General features: G+C 37.7%; 1 protein-coding gene across 7 annotated transcripts in view; it reads right to left on the bottom strand.

Moving 5' to 3' along the window:
• Window positions 1-1479: 1479 nt before the first annotated feature.
• LOC104590281 (protein FAR1-RELATED SEQUENCE 5-like) overlaps window positions 1480-20085 on the bottom strand; it is a 40981-nt gene continuing 22375 nt past the window's right edge. For 2 of the 7 annotated variants that reach the window (XM_019196488.2, XM_019196487.2), the window contains exons 4-9: window positions 19942-20051; window positions 19016-19117; window positions 18652-18816; window positions 17211-17374; window positions 17021-17081; window positions 1480-1992 (exon numbers count right to left, since the gene is read on the bottom strand). In XM_019196488.2, coding sequence (XP_019052033.1) covers window positions 19079-19117; window positions 19942-20051 — 149 coding nt within the window. In that variant the 3' untranslated portion in view covers window positions 1480-1992; window positions 17021-17081; window positions 17211-17374; window positions 18652-18816; window positions 19016-19078. Of the gene's footprint in view, window positions 1993-14352; window positions 14460-17020; window positions 17082-17210; window positions 17375-18651; window positions 18817-19015; window positions 19118-19380; window positions 20052-20085 lie in introns of those variants that run through there. The other 5 variants (XM_010248875.3, XM_088899244.1, XM_010248874.3 and 2 more) reach the window with 5 other exon arrangements.

Consider the following 20085-nt stretch of genomic DNA (forward strand, 5'->3'; position numbering starts at 1 on the left):
ATATGTCTCTCCCTCATTGGATGTATGATAAGGAGATGCAAGGTAAAGTGTGTAAACTGAATAAATCTCTCTATGAGTTCAAACAGTCACACCAAGCTTGGTTTGAGAGGATCCATAATGATCCATAATGCACTCATCAGATTTTGTTACATTTATACTCAGATCATACTCTTTTTGTGAAGACGAGAGACACTTGGGTAACTATACTTATTGTTTATGTGGATCATATTGTAGTGATTGATGATGATTTGCAGAAAATTGTCAAACACAAAAACTTCCTTAGCACAAAGTTGAGTTCTCTCCTCTCATTTTTTGGGAATTGATGTTGCTTGCTCAAGGATGATATTTTTATTTGCTAGCTGAAACTATGATGTTAAATCTGTCTTCACTCCTATAGACTTGAATCATAAGCTCTCTGTCACTGATGGTGAGTTATTAGATGACAAGGGACTGTTCTAGAAATGTGGCCCAAGAGTTCCTATACAATAAGTGTGATTAGCTAGTTTATACATGCTCCTAGATACTCATTTGGCTACCATAGAAAAGATCTTATTATGCTTGAAGGAGGTACTAGGAAAGGAAACCCTATTTTTCTAATCATAAGCATAAGAGGTTAATAGCTTACACAAATGCTAGCAGGGGAAGTTGTATTAATAATGAATGAATGAATAGCATTTTCAAAGCTAGGCACAAAAAGAAGCAAAATGCACAAATTTCAAAAAGGCACATGCCTGGGCTGAGCACAAGGAACACCAAGGACACACCTAAGCGCACTAGGTGTGCCTTTGAAACCACAGCTCCTAACATTTGTGTTTTTAAGGGAGATGTGTTATGTGTTTATACAGGTATTGACAACACTTATTAAATGGGTCAAATAGGCATTTTCCAACTTCCCACAATGAAATTCAATTTTAACCAAAATAACTGAATAAGAAATTCAGTTTGGTTATTTCGGTATTTCCTTAATCCGGGTCCAGTTTCGGCTTTCCCTCTTAGAATTTCGGTTAATTTGGTTACTCCTAATCATCTGTTCTTCCTTGCTCTGAAACTTTCTTCTTCTCTTTCACCCTTAAACTATTAATTTTTCCTTAGTTTTTGCCATTTTTTCTTTTAGTCCCCAAGGATATTATCTGTCATATTGAAAAATATTATCAGGCTATAAGAGTCACATTATAACTCATTATTTCAGTTTCAAAATTTAAGTAGGTCCTGTCCTAGGCTCCTTAATGATTATGAACCCTTTCAGTGTCTTTGCATGCTTCAGCAGGACAAAACAAACATGCTAATAGTGGAATATTTAAGCATCAGCCAATCAGCCACTTAGGCTGTTATCAAATGGCCACTTAGCTGATGTATCTGCTACACCATTATCTGATCTTGGTATCCAAGACATACTGATGATCATTCCAATTGAAACTACCGCTCTTCTCTCTCTCATTCTCTAAGAAAAGGTATCTCTGTGCATATATCATTTTTTTTATAAATAAAGTTAAAATTTCATTGATATCAGAAAAAAATAGTAACTGTTACAAGCATCCCAAAGAGAGGTGAGAGGTGCAGTCTCACACTTAAAAAAAACAGCAAGAGATTTACAACTGTGTCCAAAACAACTGATCCCTCATTACCCTTTGCTAGGCTAAAGAGTCGGTCAAAATATTAGCTTCCCTCCCCACCCATATATAACCAGATTCATATGTTTTTTTGATATCTTTCAAAGAGCTACACAACGAGGGGTAGCCCATCCCCCATGTCCCATCCAATACCCCCCCCAAGTGCAGACGGGATTTGATCCCAAGTTTCAACTACGACTAGCAGGAGACCTAACCAACCAGCTGGTTGGTACGTTGCATATGTTGCGTTAGCCATTTGAATTTCTTCATTTCATCTCTATAGCACCATATCACTGAATCCGGATTCTTTATCCAGTCCACCACCACCTTGGAGTGCCCTTCTATCACCAGATTCTTTATCCACCCCTTCTGTGCATATATCCTATTAAGACAAAAGAGAAAGTCTACATCAGATATACACAATTATACACACACACAAAAAAAAAAAAGATGGAAGACAGCTATCCTCAAATTTTAAGTAGAGGATGCAACTTTCTCCTCATAAGTATACCATATAGATTGCACCAGCATAGCCACCTTTAAATAATCATATTTTTGTGCAGTGAGGCTGTTCATTGATCACTTGTTTCTCTGGTGTATTATTGCCTTTTTTAGGAACACAAGTCCGAGAGCAGCCACTTTGTACCCAAAAGAAAAATGCCATATCTGTATCCAGTCCACTGCTCTCAAGACCCCTGATAGCTGGGACCAACTGACTAACATTGGGTAATGGATTTTGTTAAAAAAAGTAAGCTCAAGCAAAATACAGCACGAGAGTTCCAAATTATATTACCAATAAGTAAGAAAAGAATCAAGGACTTCATAATTAGAAATTGTGTTCCACCCTCTCTACATTCACTACACATCCCCATGAACAGGTAAAATTGACAGCAATAACCACAACAAACCAAATATTCATCACCCCACACACACCTTGGGGGTAAACTAGGGTCTGGGGTTGAGGTGTATTTTATTTTATTTTGAAATCTTCTGAAGGGCTACACAACAGGGGGTAGCCCCCCCAACCCAGGTGCAGGCAGGATTCAATCCCAAGTCTCCACTACGACCAGAAGGAGACCTTACCAACCAACTGGTTGGCACCTTGCTTCATAATTTAGAGAAAAGGATCAGCTACATGCTGCTTTTGTTCAATCCTGCTAACCTTATTTTGGGTGGTAGGAAGTAACCACTTTATCATCAAAAATATTTCTTTTACTATTCCATATCGGAAAGGAAGAAAAAATTATTTCTCATTGACAGTGAAAACAATTTGTGGTTAACATATCAAGTATATTGTTTTTTGAAGAAGAAAAAATGCATTACCATGAAATGCCTATGTTTTCTTGATAAAAATAGAAAAACCAGAACGAGAAGGAAGAGTAAGAGAGAAGAGAGAGGAGAAAAGAGCAAATATCAAATCTAATTGACCATTAAACTACCTTGGTTTGCCATTGGGAGATAATCCTCAGAGAGATGAATTTTGGGTTTCGGTTGTGGAGAAGTTTGAAAAGAGATTTGCGAATTGGAAGAAAAACTATTTGTCTCTTGGAGGGAGAATTACTTTAATTAGGTTCACATTAGCTAACCTTCATTCTATTTTTTGTCAGTCTTTACGATTCTGGTTAGGGTGGCTAGTAGGCTGGAAAAACTTATGAGAGATTTTCTATGGGAGCTAGGGGAGGAGAAGGACCATAGGGTTAGGTCGGAGGTGGTGTGTAGGAACATAAGGAATTTAGCATTACTAGGGAAATAGTTATGGAGATTTGGGAATTGGGAACATAAGGAATAGGAATTAGGTTGTATTTAGCATTACTAGGGAAATGGTTATGGAGATTTTCAGTGGAGAAAGAAAAACTTTGGGTTAAAATAGTGGGAAGTATTCATGGGGTGGCAAACAATGGATGGGACTGGGATTCTAGCAAGGACTACAAGAGCATCTCCCTGGAAAGCTATTCAAGCTACTTTGCCCGTGTTCTCTCCTTGGATAAGGTATGACTTGCACTTAGGCAACCTAATTAAATTCTGGGAACATGTTTGGCTTGGGGATTCCCCTTTGAAAGATCAATTTCCAACTATTTTTGCTATCTCTACCCTTAAAAATGAACCAATCTCCTCCTTCCTTGTACCTTCCAATTCACCTTTAGGAATCGGTTGGAACCTGGGTTTGAGAAGAGAGATCAAGGACATAGAATTAGGTTGTATTTCAGCCTTATTATCCATCCTTAAAAGGGATTTTCCTAGAGCCAACAAAGGAAGACAATAGAATTTGGACACTCACTCCCTCGGGTTCCTACACCTGTGCCTCTTTCTTCAACGCCCTGTTACAACATTCTTTTGTTGGACTGTCATTTCCTATTAAAGAGGTGTGGTGTCAACCTATACCTCCAAAGGTTGGGAGTTTCTGTTGGGAAGCCTTTTTGGAAAGAGTTAATACAAGAGATTTACTTCAAAGAAAAAGACCCAACAGTTGTTTGTCTCCTCATTGGTGTGTCCTCTGTAAATTTGATGGTGAGTCTGGATACCATTTACTAATTTCCTGTCAGTTTGCAAAAAACATTTGGGAATAGTTTACTTCTTTGTTTGGGTGCAGGTGAACTCCCCCTTTGAATGTGCAAAGTTTATTCACTTCCATGCCCAACTAAATAACAAAAAAGGCAAAGCTCATGTGGAGATGTGTAAGGACTGCAGTTTGTTGGACTGCTTGGGAGGAGAGAAATTCATGGATTTTTCTAGATAAAGAGAGAAGCTTGGAAGTAATATTGGAGATTATTCACATTAGGGTGATACGTTGGTTAAAAACTTTGGAATTGTTTGTTGATTTCTCAGTTGATGAGATGCTAAGGAATTTGAAGGAAATTGTCGAATCAACTTCAGCTAAGAAAGCTTCAAGTTCTTGTTGGACCCCTACACCAAGCGGCTTTATCAAACTGAACTTTGATGGCAGTAGTTTGAGCAATCCAAGGCCCTCCGGAATAGGGGGAGTGATAAGAGATGAAAAAGGGAATCTGTTAACTATGTGTTCTGGTCCAATTGGGGTGGGAGACTCCTTGAGGACTGAGATACTAGGAGCTCTTGAAGGGGTACAAAGGGTCAAAGGCATGCATATTAAGAAATTGATCATAGAAGGTGATTCTGAAGTTGTAGTGAACTGGCTAAAAGAGGACAATTCCAAGCTCTAGAACTACAACAATGAAAAGAGGAAATTTAAGTGGCTGAGCAAGGATATGGAAGTTAGTTGTACATGGGTAAAGAGAAGTACAAACTCATTGGCAGATGGTTTAGGTAGGCAAGGAGTGAATAGAAACTCTATTTTTTGGGTTGTATTGTACTTGTTTTACGGTTTGGGTATACATTGATGTATTAGGGAGTTAAAATTTTTTAGCTCCTTAACTATGTACTTTCTCAATCTTTAATAAAATTCACTGTTATTGATAAAAAAAATGAGCTGAAAGAAGCCAAGGATTTCAACCAATGGATAGTCCTGGTTAAGATACATTCCTTCACTTCTGTAAAGGACCTCTCTTTATCTTGGAAAATTCTAGCGTTTCTTTCTCCCAAATTGTCCATAAAGTGGCTGCTCTAAAACATCTCCACATACTCCTCCCGCTTTTTGTTAGGCAAGCAAAGGTAATTGGTGAGAATAATGATTTTACTTCTACTGGTTGGTTCCACCTACATCCAAACAAAACAAACATCCAATTCCAAAGAGCTACAACAAAGGAACAAGAAACCAATAAGCGGTAACAGTCATCACTATAAGAATTGCACAGTACACACCAGTTTGGGGACAAACAAATAAAATGTTTTTTTTTTCATTTGTAAGTTTTCCAAAGTAATAATCTTACCAATGTACACTTCCCAACAGAAAACAACAATTTTGGGGGGCACAGGCTTTGTCCAAACTTCTTTCACTGGGAAAGGGTCAAAAAAAGTACTCAAAGAAAGGGATTTGAAGAAGGATGCACAAATGAAAGAACCTTTTGGGATAGGAATCCACACCCTTTTATCAGGAGAAAAGAGATCCAAGCAAACACTCTCTAGAATGGATAGAAGTTCAGTAACACAAGCAAGCTCCTCCTCCCTTAAGCCCCTACAAAAACCAAAGTCCCAGTTCAAGGATAAAGGTAAAATTGGAGGGGGAAGAAAGACGAAGATAACCTCCTTTTTATAAAGGGAAATGGCATATAGAGAAGGAAATAGGTCTTCTAGAGGTTGATTACCCACCCAAGTGTCTTCCCAAAAAAGAACCAAATTTCCGGAACAAGTATCATACCTTACAAATTGAAGGAATTTGGGGAGGACGCCATGTATTGCCTTCCACGATGTCGTTTGGGTAGCCCGATGAGATGCCCAACATCCCAACCAGAGACAGAACGGTCATGAATACAGAAGAAAAACAACCTTTTGAAAAGAAAGGACTGTTCAAAAGTTGTAGAAAATCAAAAGAAAGTAGTAGAAATCAGGTTTCAAGAAGAGAGGAGAAGAAGAAGAAGGTGGCGGCAAATTGGATTAAGAGAGAGATTTTCAAACATAACCATCCCTCTTACACCCCTAAATTCTATTTCATTAAGTTAAACTTTAATAATTTACAGAGAGGTCCCTAGTTGGGCAGAAAAATAAAAAACATAACACAAGAAAGAATAAAGCCCAGATTAAGGCCTATTACAGCAAAGAACATAAAAAATAAAAAAGGATAAACAGCCTATGGGCCATTCGGCCCATCTTCTCTACACTCCCATTCAAGCTAAGCATACATGTCAATCATGCCAAGCTTGTCAGTATCATGCTGAAGTTTAGCCTTGGGAATGCCTTGGTGAGGAAATCAGCTAACTGTCCTTCAAAAGTGATGAAAGGTAGACACACCTCTCAAGAAGCCACTCTTTCTCGAATGAAGTGTCTATCAATTTCAATATGTTTAGTTCTGTCATGTTGCACGGGATTATGAGCAATGTTGATGGCAACTTGATTATCACAATATAACATCATTAGCTTATCATGCTCAATACCCAGTTCCTCCATCAAGGATCTAAGCCATAGTAATTCAGAAACTCCATGAGCCATGGTTCTGTATTCAACTTCGGCTGAAAATCGGGCAACAACTGATTGTTTCTTGCTTCTCCAAGAGATAATATTACCTGCCACCAAGCTATAGTACCCAGAGGTAGATCTTCTATCATCAATGTTTCTGGCCCAATCAGCATCTGTGTAGGCTTCAAGTTTTATATGGCCATGCTTAGCAAATAGAATTCCCTTTCCAGGGGAACCCTTCAAATAACACATAATCCTCTCTATTGTTGCCATGTGAGAATCCCTAGGAGCATGCATGAACTAACTAATGCAACTGACAACATATGAAATGTCTGGCCAAGTCATGCATAGATAGAGAAGTTTTCCAAGTAGTCTCTAGAAGAATCTTTATCTTCCAATAATATTCCATCTGAAGCAGAGAGTTTATGACTCATATCAATAGGAGTAGCAACTTGGTCTAGCACACATCTTCCCTGTTTCAGAGAGCAAATCAAGTACATACTTTCTCTGAGAGATAAAGATCATATCCTTGGATTTAGCAATTTCTATGCCAAGAAAGTATCTCAATTCCCCCAGATCTTTGATCTCAAATTTTGTATGAAGGAAATATTTGAGATCATTAATCCCTGGTACATCATTACCAGTCACAACAATATCATCAACATAGACAATCAGGTAAACGACCAAGGATCTTCTCCCCTTCACAAAGAGGGTATTGATCAGACTGTGTCTGTACATAGCCAAAACTAACAGGAGCAGCCATAAACCTTTCAAACCATGCTCTAGGGGACTGCTTAAGTCCATAAAGAGATTTCTTCAGCCTACAGACCTTCATTTTCATATTTGTTTCATACATCCCTGGAGGAAGAGACATATATACCTCCTCATGTAACTCTCCATTCAAAAATGCATTATTTACATTCAGCTGATAAAGTGGACAGTCTGAGTGTGCAGCTAGAGATAGCAGAACTCTCACAAAAGTCATATTTGCAACAGGAGCAAAGGTCCCCAGATAATCAATCCCATATGTTTGTGTATAATCTTTTGCAACCAGCCTAGCCTTGTACCTTTCACTGGTGCCATCAGCGTGATATTTGATAGTAAAAACCCACTTATAGCCTATTGGATCATTTCCTTCAGGCAAATCAACCACTTCCCAAGTGTCATTCTTGTGCAGGGCATCAATTTTTGTTCTCATAACATCCCTCCATTCTGGAATAGTAAGCTTCTGACACAGACCTGGGAATTGGGTTAGAAGAAACAGAAGAAAGGTAGGCAAAATATGGAGAGAGCAAACTATAAGAAAGGTGTTTGGAAATGCAATGTATAGTACATTTCCTTTTTCCTTTCCTAATAGCAATAAGGATATCAAGGTCTGGGAAGGATGACTCTGAAGGGGATGTATCAGTACTTGTCTCTTCTATGACTGGAGCTGCAAGAGGCTCATGTGTTGTAGGGGAAACAATCTACTCACTTCTGGTTCTCTGCCGTTGATACAACTTAGGATTAAAAAGAGGACGATGAGGTAAAGGAGGAGGGATAGGAACACTGGAATGAGAATGAAATGAGTGATCCTCCATTGACTCATTTGAAGGATGAAGAGTCTTAACAGAAGACTCAACTGGGACAAGAAGGGGAAGAGCAAATAACTGTGACAAATTCCCCCCCTTTTGACAATGCCTCCTGAGAAGAATCATAAAAGGAAGAGAAGATACACATTCTCCCCCATTGAGACATACCGAGTGCCAGTCTTTGGATCAAAACAACAGTAACCCTTTTGTGTGGGAAAATAACCAAAGAAGATACACTTGTGGGCTTTTGGTTCAAATTTATGTCTCTAGACACTTGGGATATGTACATAACAAGTGCAGCCAAAGACACAGAGAGGAATAGGAAAAAGATCATTGCCTGGATGAAGAAGACTGAAGGGAGATTAAACCCCAAAACCCTAGATGACATATAGTTGATTAGGTAGGTTGCAGTGAGAACATCACCCCAAAATTTTGTAGGGACATGTGAGGCAAATAAAATACTTCTTGCAAGTTCAACAATATGCCGATTTTTTCTTTCAGCAACTCCATTCTGTTCTAGGGTCGTTACACAGGAGCTTTGGTGAATAACCCCCAAGTCAGTGAGATAGCAGGTCAGGTTTTTCTCAAAATATTCTTTTGCATTGTATGATCTAAAAATTTTAATTCCGGTATCAAACTAAGTTAGGACAAATTCATAGAATTGCCTCACAAGTCTAGGAATTTCATCACGGGACTTAATCAAAAATATCCAAGTGAACCGAGAAAAGTCATCAATGAACAAGATAAAATATTTGTAGCTACCCATAAAAAGTAAGTGATAAGGCCCCCACACATCAGAGTGCACAATATGAAATGAAGAAGATCTTTTATTACTCAGAGGATAACTGCTTCTACAATGTTTTGACAATTCACACGACTCACAATGAAGACTGGACAGACTAATTCCCTTAAACAGTTCTGGGAATAAAATGACTTAATGCAGAAAAAGAAAGATGACCCAAACGAAAATGACATAACATGGCGACTGATGGACTCTATAGATATAGACTCAAAAGCAACTTTTGCAGGTTATCTATGGCTCTATCCAGGAGTGTCTAGCAGATATATTCCATTTGCCTCATGGTCATTCCCAGTCACTTTCTGAGACTCCAGATCCTGAAAAACACAATAGAAAGGAAAGAAGGTGACACAGAAGTTCAATGACTTAGTTAGGCTACTTACAAATAACAAATTAGTATTTAGCTGGGGTACATGAAGAGCAGAGGGAAGTACCAAGGAATTTGTAGCCTTGATGGTCCCCTTGCCGGAGATAGGGGCAAGGGAGCCATCGGCTATGATGATTTTGTCACGGCCATGAAGTAAATCATAAGAAACAAACAAAGTGGAAAGACTGGTCATATGATCAAAAGCACCAGAATCAATAATCCAATGGATCCTACGATTACGTGAAATATTTGCATGATTGGCAGAAGCCCATATACCTGAATGAGCAAATGCAGAAGAGATTGAATTTCCTGGAGGGTTGGAAGAAGAGACAACACCTCTAGGTGACTGATCATCTTTCCAAACTTCTCATATTTTGCCTTCATAGTTGCTAACTGCTCACTAGCAGTCATCTCTTTAGTTTGGTATCTGTCACTATTTGAACCAGCAGCAATATTGGCACTCCCTGCCTTCATATTTCCATACTTCTTTTGAAACCGGAGAGGAAGAAGCTCAGTATGCAATTTCCAACACTTGTCTTTAGTGTGTTTTGGCTTCTTGCAGTACTCACAAATAATTTCTTTCTTCCCTGAGCTACTTGGAGTCCCTGCAACTCCCTTGGGTTTCACTCCCATATTAGCAAAGTGATCATTAAGACCAGCCCCTTGAACCTGGACAAGTCTCCTGCTTTCTTCATTGCTTACCAAGGCATAGGCTTGAGACAGTGAAACACTATCCTTGGATAAAATATTTTGTTTTGTGATGTCATACTCTGGATTCAACCCTGTCAAAAACTCAAACACCATGTTTCTCTCAACAAGTTTCCTATAGGTCTCAGCATCATTAGTGGTGTCCCAGGCTACAGCTTCTATCAAATCAATTTCTTGCCATAAAGACTTCAGTATTGAGAAATAAACAGCTAACAGTTTCTCCCCCTGTCTCAAATTCTTCACATCACTTCTCAGCTTGTAAACCCTGGCCACATTTAATTCCTGCAAATAGGTTTCAGCAACACTATCCAAAATTTCCTTTGTTGAATTCATCCACAAATAGTGCTGACTAATCTGCGGTTGCATTGAGTTCACAAGTCATCCAATAACAGTATAATTTTCTTGCATCCACTTCTCATATGATGGATCATCTTCAGAAAGAGTCTTCTTGCTCCCGGAGATAAAACCCCATTTGCCTCTACTATAGATATGAATTTTTACTGATTGTGGCCAAGCCAGATAATTAGTTGCATCCAGTTGACTATGGTCATAGCCAGTAGAGAGCCTACAGAGGCTCCCGGAACCTGTCCGGATTCAGCAACATGCTTGTTTTCAACTTCTAAAGGGTTCATCTTCTTAAATACTTAGAAAATAACTTCTGACAACTTCAAATAACAACAAATGAAGACAAAACAAAAACTGTGTTGTGAGCCAACCTCTATGCAGCCATACCAGCTACATGAGTCACACCCAAAAGTCGGGAGAAACAGAGAAATCTCAGCCGCTCCTTGTAGACTTAACAAAACACCAATCCACTTGATTCGATCTTCAAGATGAAGGATGAGGAGACTTTTAGTCACTGAACACCCATGTCAAACTCCTTGTGGGGTCCACAATCAGATTTCTCCAAAAAATTAGGGTTTCGAACAACACACTTAAATCTGTCAGAAGGACGACAAAACCAATCCCCTTCTCTCCAGAAACCACTGACAACTGGGTTGAAATAGGTTTCTTTAACTATTCATACGATTCAGTTCTCCATACACACTATGTATGGGAAAAAAGAGAAAAGTTGAGTTTTCTCTGATACCAAGAAGAAAAACAGCCTTTTGAAAAGGATTGTTCAAAAAGTTGCAGAAAATCAAAAGGAAGTAGTAGAAATCAGGTTTCAAGAAGAGAGGAGAATAAGAAGGTAGCGGCAACTAGGGTCAAGAGAGAGAGATTTTTGAACATAACCATCTCTCTTACACCCCTAATTCCATTTCATTAAGTTAAACTTTAATAATTTACAGAGAGGTCCCTAGTTGGGCAGAAAATTAATAAACATAACACAAGAAAGAATAAAGCGCAGATTAAGGCCCATTACAGCAAAGAATATAAAAAATAAAAAAAAAAAGATAAATAGTCTATGGGCCATTCAACCCATCTTCTCTACAAATACTAAGCACAATCATGTGCTACAAACTTTCTATTTTTAGAGGCCATCTCCATAGCCACTTTCCCAATAAAGCTTCATTTTTTTAGGACCAAATACCATAATCCCAAACCTCGCCTCTTTACTGCGACAAACTCTCCCAAATAACTAAGTGATCATTTTTCTCCTCCCCTAGTTCACAAAGAAAATCTCTCATCATTTTTTCTAATTTCCTAGCCTTCCTACAGGGGATCCTAAACACAGAGACATAATAGACTGATAATTTGGCAAATGTAGCCTTAATCAAAGTTACCCTTCCTCCCATAGTGATATAATTCTTTTACCAAGCTGCCAACTTTCTTTCAAATTTCTCAACAACTGGATACCAAAATCTGCTTTCCCTAGGATTCCCACCCAAAGGTAAACCCAAATAAGTCAAGGGCCAAGAAGAAATAGAACAGTCCAAAGAGTTAGCAATCAACTCAACTTCATTGTCATCCAGATTGACCCTTACTACACAACTTTTTTCAAAGTTGATCTTTAGATTGGAAACACTCTCAAAGCGTAATATTAGATCCTTAAGATTTCCCACTCTTCTTGGCTCGCTTCTCTCACAAAAAATGATAATATCATCTGCAAACTAGAGATAAGTTACAGAGACATTGTTCCTTCCGATCTTCGAACCATCTATTACCCCCTCCCTATCTGCTTTTGATATCAATCTACTCAGCACATCCGCCACCAAAGTAAAAAGAAAATGAGAAAGAGGATCACCTTGTCTCAAACCTTTGCAGATTGGAAAGAAATCCTTTACCACTCCATTCACTAGCATAGAGTAATGAACCAAAGTGAGGCAACCAATCATCCATAAGTACCATCTCTCCCCAAACCCACAAGTCCTAAGTATCTACAAGAGAAAACTCCAATCCACCATATCATATGCCTTCTCAAGGTCCAACTTGCAAGCAAAGCCTGGGCCCCCTGATTTTCTCATATCCTCTACACATTCATTTGCTATTAGGATTTGATTGGTTATCTACCTACCTTGTATAAAAGCTCCTTGATCTTGACTAATGATAAATGGTAAGACCACTATGATCCTTAAGGGTAGCACATTTGCCAAGATTTTATATATGCTCGTCACCAAACTAATGGACCTATAGTCTTTTGGGTGTTTAGCATCAACCTTTTTTGGAATGAGAGCTAAGAAAGTGGCATTTATTCCAGGGCTAATCACATGTCTCTCTTCAAACTCCTCCTTGATCTTGACTAATGATAAATGGTAAGACCACTATGATCCTTAAGGGTAGCACCTTTGCCAATATTTTATATGCTCGTCACCAAACTAATGGACATATAGTCTTTTGGGTGTTTAGCATCAGTCTTTTTTGGAATGAGAGCTAAGAAAGTGGCATTTATTCCAGGGCTAATCACATGTCTCTCTTCAAACTCCTCCTTGATCTTGACTAATGATAAATGGTAAGACCACTATGATCCTTAAGGGTAGCACCTTTGCCAAGATTTTATATATGCTCGTCACCAAACTAATGGACCTATAGTCTTTTGGGTGTTTAGCATCAATCTTTTTTGGAATGAGAGCTAAGAAAGTGGCGTTTATTCCAGGGCTAATCACATGTCTCTCTTCAAACTCCTTGAAAACCTCAATCAGATCCTCCTTAATTATTCTCCAACAATCATGGTAAAAGGGCATGGTGAAACCATCTGGACCTAGTGCCTTTGATCTATCCATAGAGAACACCGCTTGTTTGATTTCTTCTTCTTCAAAGCTCCTTTCCAGCCAACCTAAAATGCTCTTGTCTAGCCTTGGCCACTCTAATCCTTCCAACCTCTCTCTAATGTTTAGAGGTCCTCTCATCCTTGACTTGAAGTGATCCACAAAAATCCTTGCTATCTCTTCTTGAGAAGAGAAGATTTCTCTATCAATTTCTAATTTGGTCATAGAATTCTTTCTCCATCTCCCATTGGCCAAAGCATGAAAATATTTGGTGTTCCCATCACCTTCCTTGATCCATCTATGCCTTAACTTTTGCTTCCAAGAGATTTCCTCTCTAATAGAGCACTTCTTCCAATTCTTTTTTTAGTTTCCATCTTGACTCCTCTCTTGTTCATTCATTGTTCTTTGGGCTTCCTTCTCATCCAAAGCCTCAATGCTTGAAAGTAAGTTGGACTTGTGCTCCTCTATTCTTCCAAACAGATCTATGTTCCACTCTTTTCTTTTGGCCCTCAACATTTTCAGTTTTTTTGTGGAACCACACTCCTTTCCATTTTACACCCCTCAATTCCTCACTCCACCATTCCCCAACCTTCTTTACAAAATCCGGGTGTGTCAACCACATGTTCTCAAATCTAAAAAGCCTAGGCCCACTACCTAACCGTTCTTGTCCTAACATAATAGGACAGTGATCAGAAGTGACTCTAGGTAAGGCTTTTGTCACCAAACCCCTCCAAAGATTTTCCCACGCTGCATTAAAAGAAAACGATCCAGCTTTGAGCAGGTTGGGTTTTCCTGAAAGTTAGTCCAAGTAAAGATGGCTTGAAGTAATGGGAATTCCTTCAACTCACAAAGATTGACCAGGTCATTGAACTTCTTCATACCGGTTGAACATCCATCCAGAAATGTTTGGAAGCATGCATATGTAATAACAAGCCACGAGAAACTTCAAGGAGGCGATGGTTCTTTCTTCTAGCAACACTGCTCTGTTGAGGTGTTTTAACACAAGAACTTTGATGAAAAGAGCCGCATGAGGCAAAAAATTCTGTAAGATCACTATGAATTATTCTTTTGCATTGTCAAACTAGAAGATGTGAATCTCAGTCTAAAATTGGGTAAATACCATGCATTGAAAATTTTGCACAATCTTCGGAACCTCATCACTGGATCGCATTGGATAAACCAGATATATCAAGAATAGTCATCAATCTGTGATAAAGTATTTATAACCTGTTTCATAAGACAAAGAAACAGGGCCCCAAACATTAGAGTAGATAATATGAAAAGGAAAATTAGATCTTTTATTTCTCAAAGGAAAAGAGTTTCTACAATGCTTGCTCAACTGACATGTTTAACACTACAACTCATTTACTGACAAAGACTTGAATAAATATAGAAACACAATTTTTAAAGACTCAAATGACAAATGGCCAAGATGAATATGCCATAAATAGGCATAACTCTTACTAGATTGACTTCATAGTCTCTAAAGCAACGAGACTAGCTTTATTCTCCAACACATACAAATCATTCACCATATTACCTCTACCAATGGAAAGTAAAGGTTATTGAACAATTTAAGGAATGAGTAATACTACTAATGGAAAGTAAATTAATAGGTAACTTAGAAACGTGTAGCACATCAGAAAGTGCAAGGCCAAAAGAAAGGGAGATAGTTCCTTGACCAACTATGATAGAAAACGACCCATTAGCTAGTACCACCTTGTATCTCCTAGAGAGGTTATATGCCTAAAACAAGTTAGACTTACCCTTCATGTGATTTGAGGCCCTAGAGTAAATGATCCAAGGAGATTCAGATGTAAGAGATGACACATGGAAAGAAGTGGCAAAGTTACCTAATGCAGATGCAAAGGAGGTAGATGAAGTAGGACCACAGTCCATCTAACAAGCGTCCTAGCATACAGTTCCAAATGATCACGAAAAGAGTTGATAATCTCTTCCTTTGGATCATAAGCATAAAGATGATCCTGAGATATAGTGGTGCAAGTGGTCTCGAGTTGCCACATTTGCTGAATTATATACTTCATTTGGCTTTGCTGGCCTGGCTTCTTATTTTGATAAAATGATTTTTTACTTAACTTCTAAGCCCACTTCAACTTCCCATGAAGATCCCAAAAATTCTCTCTAGTGTGCCTACACCATTGACAATGAATGCACCAAAGTTTGTCCTTGTCCTCGACTCTTTTCTAGGAATCACCCTTCTTAAAGGAGTTACCACCATTCGCATTAGTACCACACCAAGCTATCAAAGCAACTAGCTCCCCCTCAGAATTATTCATCACATTTCCACATTTCTTCTACTTTCTTATGATTGCACTAAAGCATAAACTTCTTAAACTGAAGGGAGATCTTTACTTCCGAGGATTTGAACCCTAATAAATTCACACATAGAGTTCAACCCCAAAATAAAGGCAAACACCTTCTATTAGGAAACTAGGGTTTTGTAGGCATTAGCATCATTATCACATTTCCAATTCATATTTTGGTAGTGATCCAGCTCCTTCCAGATTGAGGTCAAATCTGAATAATACATTGAAAGACTTCTCTCCCCTTGGTTGCGTGTAGTAGATGTAGCTTGCAACTAATAGATTTTTGCATAGCGTCTCTGTTTTGAATAGGTGCTTTTTGTTTGCTCCCAAATTTCAACAGTTGTTCAGCCCACATAAAGTTTCTTCTCACTTGTGGGAGGATAGATACAAGCAACTATTACATCACCATACTATTTCCCATTTGCCATGTTCAGCACTCCCAGACTTTGTTTCTTTAACTCTCCCATTGATATACCTTATCTTTCCCCTTGCAGTAATATAGAGTTTAATTTCTTTCAACCACCCTGGATAATTAAGGCCATCTAGAGGGATAACAGCCATGGGAAAGGTCAAGTCCATACTCCCACTTAGTCCACCTTGGCTAGAAGACATACCCAAGGTAGTTGTATTCTTAGAGGACATGGTGTACAAACCAAAGAGTCACTTTTCAGCTACAAATCAAAGGTCTCAACCACAAAAAAAGAAAGGTCTAGGACTACTGTATTAGCTAGCCAGAAAAAAGTGCACACCCCTGACAAGACAAAGACAGCACTGTTGTGGGGCCAGAAACACAGAAAGTACTAGGTTCTCCACCAGACCAAAAAACAAGATAAACAGGCCCTACGATCAGCCATTCACTTAAAGGGCCACACTATTACCACAGTCACCACAGCTGTTACAGCCACCACTGGTCATACTTGATCTAAAACCTCCACCCACTTGGGTACAAAAGGATCACATGATCCATATAGGTGCTAAACACCACCAAAAACTTCACAGCATTCAGTCACCACAAGCCAGATTTATCTTGGCACACGACCAAGAAATAAAAAGGGAAAGAAGATAGAAACTACTCACATATCAATCTAATGTACTTTCTCCTGAGATCAATATGAAAATCAGAAAGAAGGGGAAAAAATAGTTCAATCTGTCTTCAGGCCCACAAAACCTGCTCTGATACATGTTTTCTTGATAAAAATAAAGAAAAACCAGAACAAGAAGGAAGAGTGAGAGAGAGGAGAAGAGAGGAAGAGAGAAGCCAAAAATCTTGGCTGGCAGCACCAGCTTTCCATTATATACTAGGGCGACATAATAAAACAATAAAAGTATGTAAAAAGACCACAGTACCCCTGCGGCCCATAATACACTAAGTATTAACAGTTTTAACAGCATATACTCAAGAACGTGAAGAAAAGAAGCCAAACCAGAAAGAAGAATACAGCAAAGAAAGAATGGTTTTACCTTTTTCACACAACAATGTCTCTCCATCCGTATCCTTTGGCCAATGATAAATTCTTGATCACTGCAAAAGGAACAAACTGCAAATCAGAACATTGTAGAGGTAAAATTAATAGGAATAAATAAATAAGCACATCAATTCTGCAGATCTACAGAATTTATAAATCACATTATTTTATTAAACCGTTTTTACCCAGTGGCAATCATTTCTCTGAACGAGGGTATTCCTGTAACACCTTGTAGCATGCAAGCATGGGTTCCCATTTAGGTTAAAGTTCATTCTAGAAGAAATATCTAACCAGCTCCAGAGTTGCATTCTCGAAAACAGTTTCGCTACAGTAAACGGTTGGCCCTGTTCTGATAAACAAGAAGCAACGTCAAATGCTAGTGCAGACAACTATAAAACTAACTTTGATGAAAACAAGACCAACAACCTGTAGACTGTAAAAGTCTATTCTATATCAGATGCAACAAATAGAAACTTAATATATATATATATATATATATATATATATTAAATGCTAGTGCAGACAACTATAAAACTAACTCTGATGAAAACAAGACCAACAACTTGTAGACTGTAAAAGTCTATTCTATATCAGATGCAACAAATAGAAACTTAATATATATATATATATATATATATTAAAACAAAGCCCTCAAACTAGAGAAGTTCTCTCTAAGACACAGTGGTATCTTATTTTCTCAAGAAAGAGCATCTGATATAGCATTCTATATCAAATGCTAGTGCAGACAACTATAAAACTAACTCTGATGAAAACAAGACCAACAACTTGTAGACTGTAAAAGTCTATTCTATATCAGATGCAACAAATAGAAACTTAATATATATATATATATATATATATATATATATATATATTAAAACAAAGCCCTCAAACTAGAGAAGTTCTCTCTAAGACACAGTGGTATCTTATTTTCTCAAGAAAGAGCATCTGAAAAGTGACTAGTCCCACTCTCTAACAAAAACTTCCTTCCTCAGACGTGTCTACCCACTCAAAAAAGAAGTGGAGGGTCATTCTCTAGTTTAGAATTAAATTAAATGATTAAATGTCAATAATATTTTAAGTTAAAGAATAAACCAACCAAGAATATAGAATTTGCAGCAGTCTGAGTAAATAACATGTTTAGTAGTGAACCCATCCTGTCCATTTCTTTTTCTTATTTTAGCCTGTATATACATGCTCATAAATTACAATGCCATATTAATGTAGCATAAAGGTAAAGTCTTCTGCCTGGAGAAATGAAAATTAAATCAAGAAAAAAAAAATGCAAACCCAATATGACTAATATACCATCCATTAACAGAAAAGAAATGAATTTAGGTCAAACATATTTTTTAGGCCAATATTTTTTTTATCAATTTTTTGACCAATAACAGAATTTCATTAAAATTAATATAGAACAGTTACAAAATAGGAGAGGTAAACTTTTTTAACTCTCCATAACAGAACTTAGCTATTACAATTGAGCTCAAAACAAATGACTCCTTCCCACACCCTTGCTTTTTTATCAATAACAGAATTAATTTTGAGGCCAATTATTCACATAAGAATTCCTGAAGCATCCAAAAGTTAGAGAGAGACTGGTCCAATCTAAATATCAATATCTACCTGTCTCGTAACACCAAGCCGCAAATGTCATAGTTGCAGTAGACCATTCCATCATACTTTGTTGGCTGTTCTGTCCCCACCTTTTATTCTAGAAGAAACAATAGGTGCTCCAAATACTTCTCACTAACAATATCCTGCTCCACTTCTGAAGACATACCGCTAAGGCTGCAAAAAAGGTGGAGATAACCAAACAAATGCCTTATTCTCTGTGAAGAACTAAAACACTAAAAACTCATAAATTGGCAATGACAAGCAAATTTTAAGTGATAATACATGTTCAATACTTCAATCTATCTCCAGAGATTGCAATTGGCACTAAAGCGGGAAAAAACAATATAATGAAGAGAAAATATTGTTTGTTTACCTTGCTTTTAAGATTCATTAAAACTAAATGGTTTTTAGTTCCACCAGAGAGTCAGAGACAAGCTCATAGCCCTACTTTAACAAGCTCCACAAAATTGGTGCGCTTCAGAAACAAAGTAGAATACTTATATTAACAAAACAATATCAGGCAGAAATTATAAATCTGCATTCAAAAGAAAAGACTAACATTGGAGGCAGGAACACAATGATTATATAAAATTTATGGAAATACCCATAGCTATACTGGGCAAGCTTTAAGCAATTATATTTTTTAAGGCAAAGTTTTTTTACTGCTGAAGGAAAACCCGATTACAAAACACACTCTCAAGACTGACATTGATGGCTAATATACAGTTAGAGATTGTATAAAAGAACTTGTTCTCAATAGGCTTTGTACCATGGAGGCAATGCCCTCACTAAGTAACAGATGAATCTACATGAACTCGACCACTTTTCGAAAGGCATAAATATACACATAGGTAGACCTTGATCTACTTCTGTCATATTGAATGTAAAGGACTAAACTTGACTGAAGAAGAACAACAAGAAAAACAAATGTGAAAAAATAAAACAGAAAACCCCTAGCCAAGCTCATTTCCAAGTAGAATCCTGAGTTCAAAAAAGTGAATACCTAATAAAAAACCATTTGAAACAGAAAAAAAAAAGACAAACTAAACTTTGGTATCTTATAAGTCAATCCCCTAATAAAACATGCTCCCAAGAAACACATTCACAAGCATGAACTCTGATTTCTAATCACTTTAAATAGAGAACAGCTTGCAGCCTAGAGGATCAATGGAATTGCTCGCGAATGAACTTCGATCAATGAAACTGTTTCCTTGAATGGTTCAATTGATTGTAGGAGGGAGCAGAATGCTTTGATTGATATAATTAATTAGATGACTGTGAAACTGATACATTTCATACAGATGCTTCCATTCTTTCATCGTCATTGTTATGCTCAGGTTCATTACTTGGCGGAATAAACACCGTCTCTTCATCAGATGATAATTGTCCCATATGACTTGGGATGGCACCTACAAGAGAGAAAATGTTTGAGCTACAGTCAAA

This window comes from Nelumbo nucifera, chromosome 2 (genome assembly GCF_055504915.1).
Source record: "Nelumbo nucifera cultivar China Antique chromosome 2, China Antique-T2T, whole genome shotgun sequence".
NCBI lineage: Eukaryota > Viridiplantae > Streptophyta > Magnoliopsida > Proteales > Nelumbonaceae > Nelumbo > Nelumbo nucifera.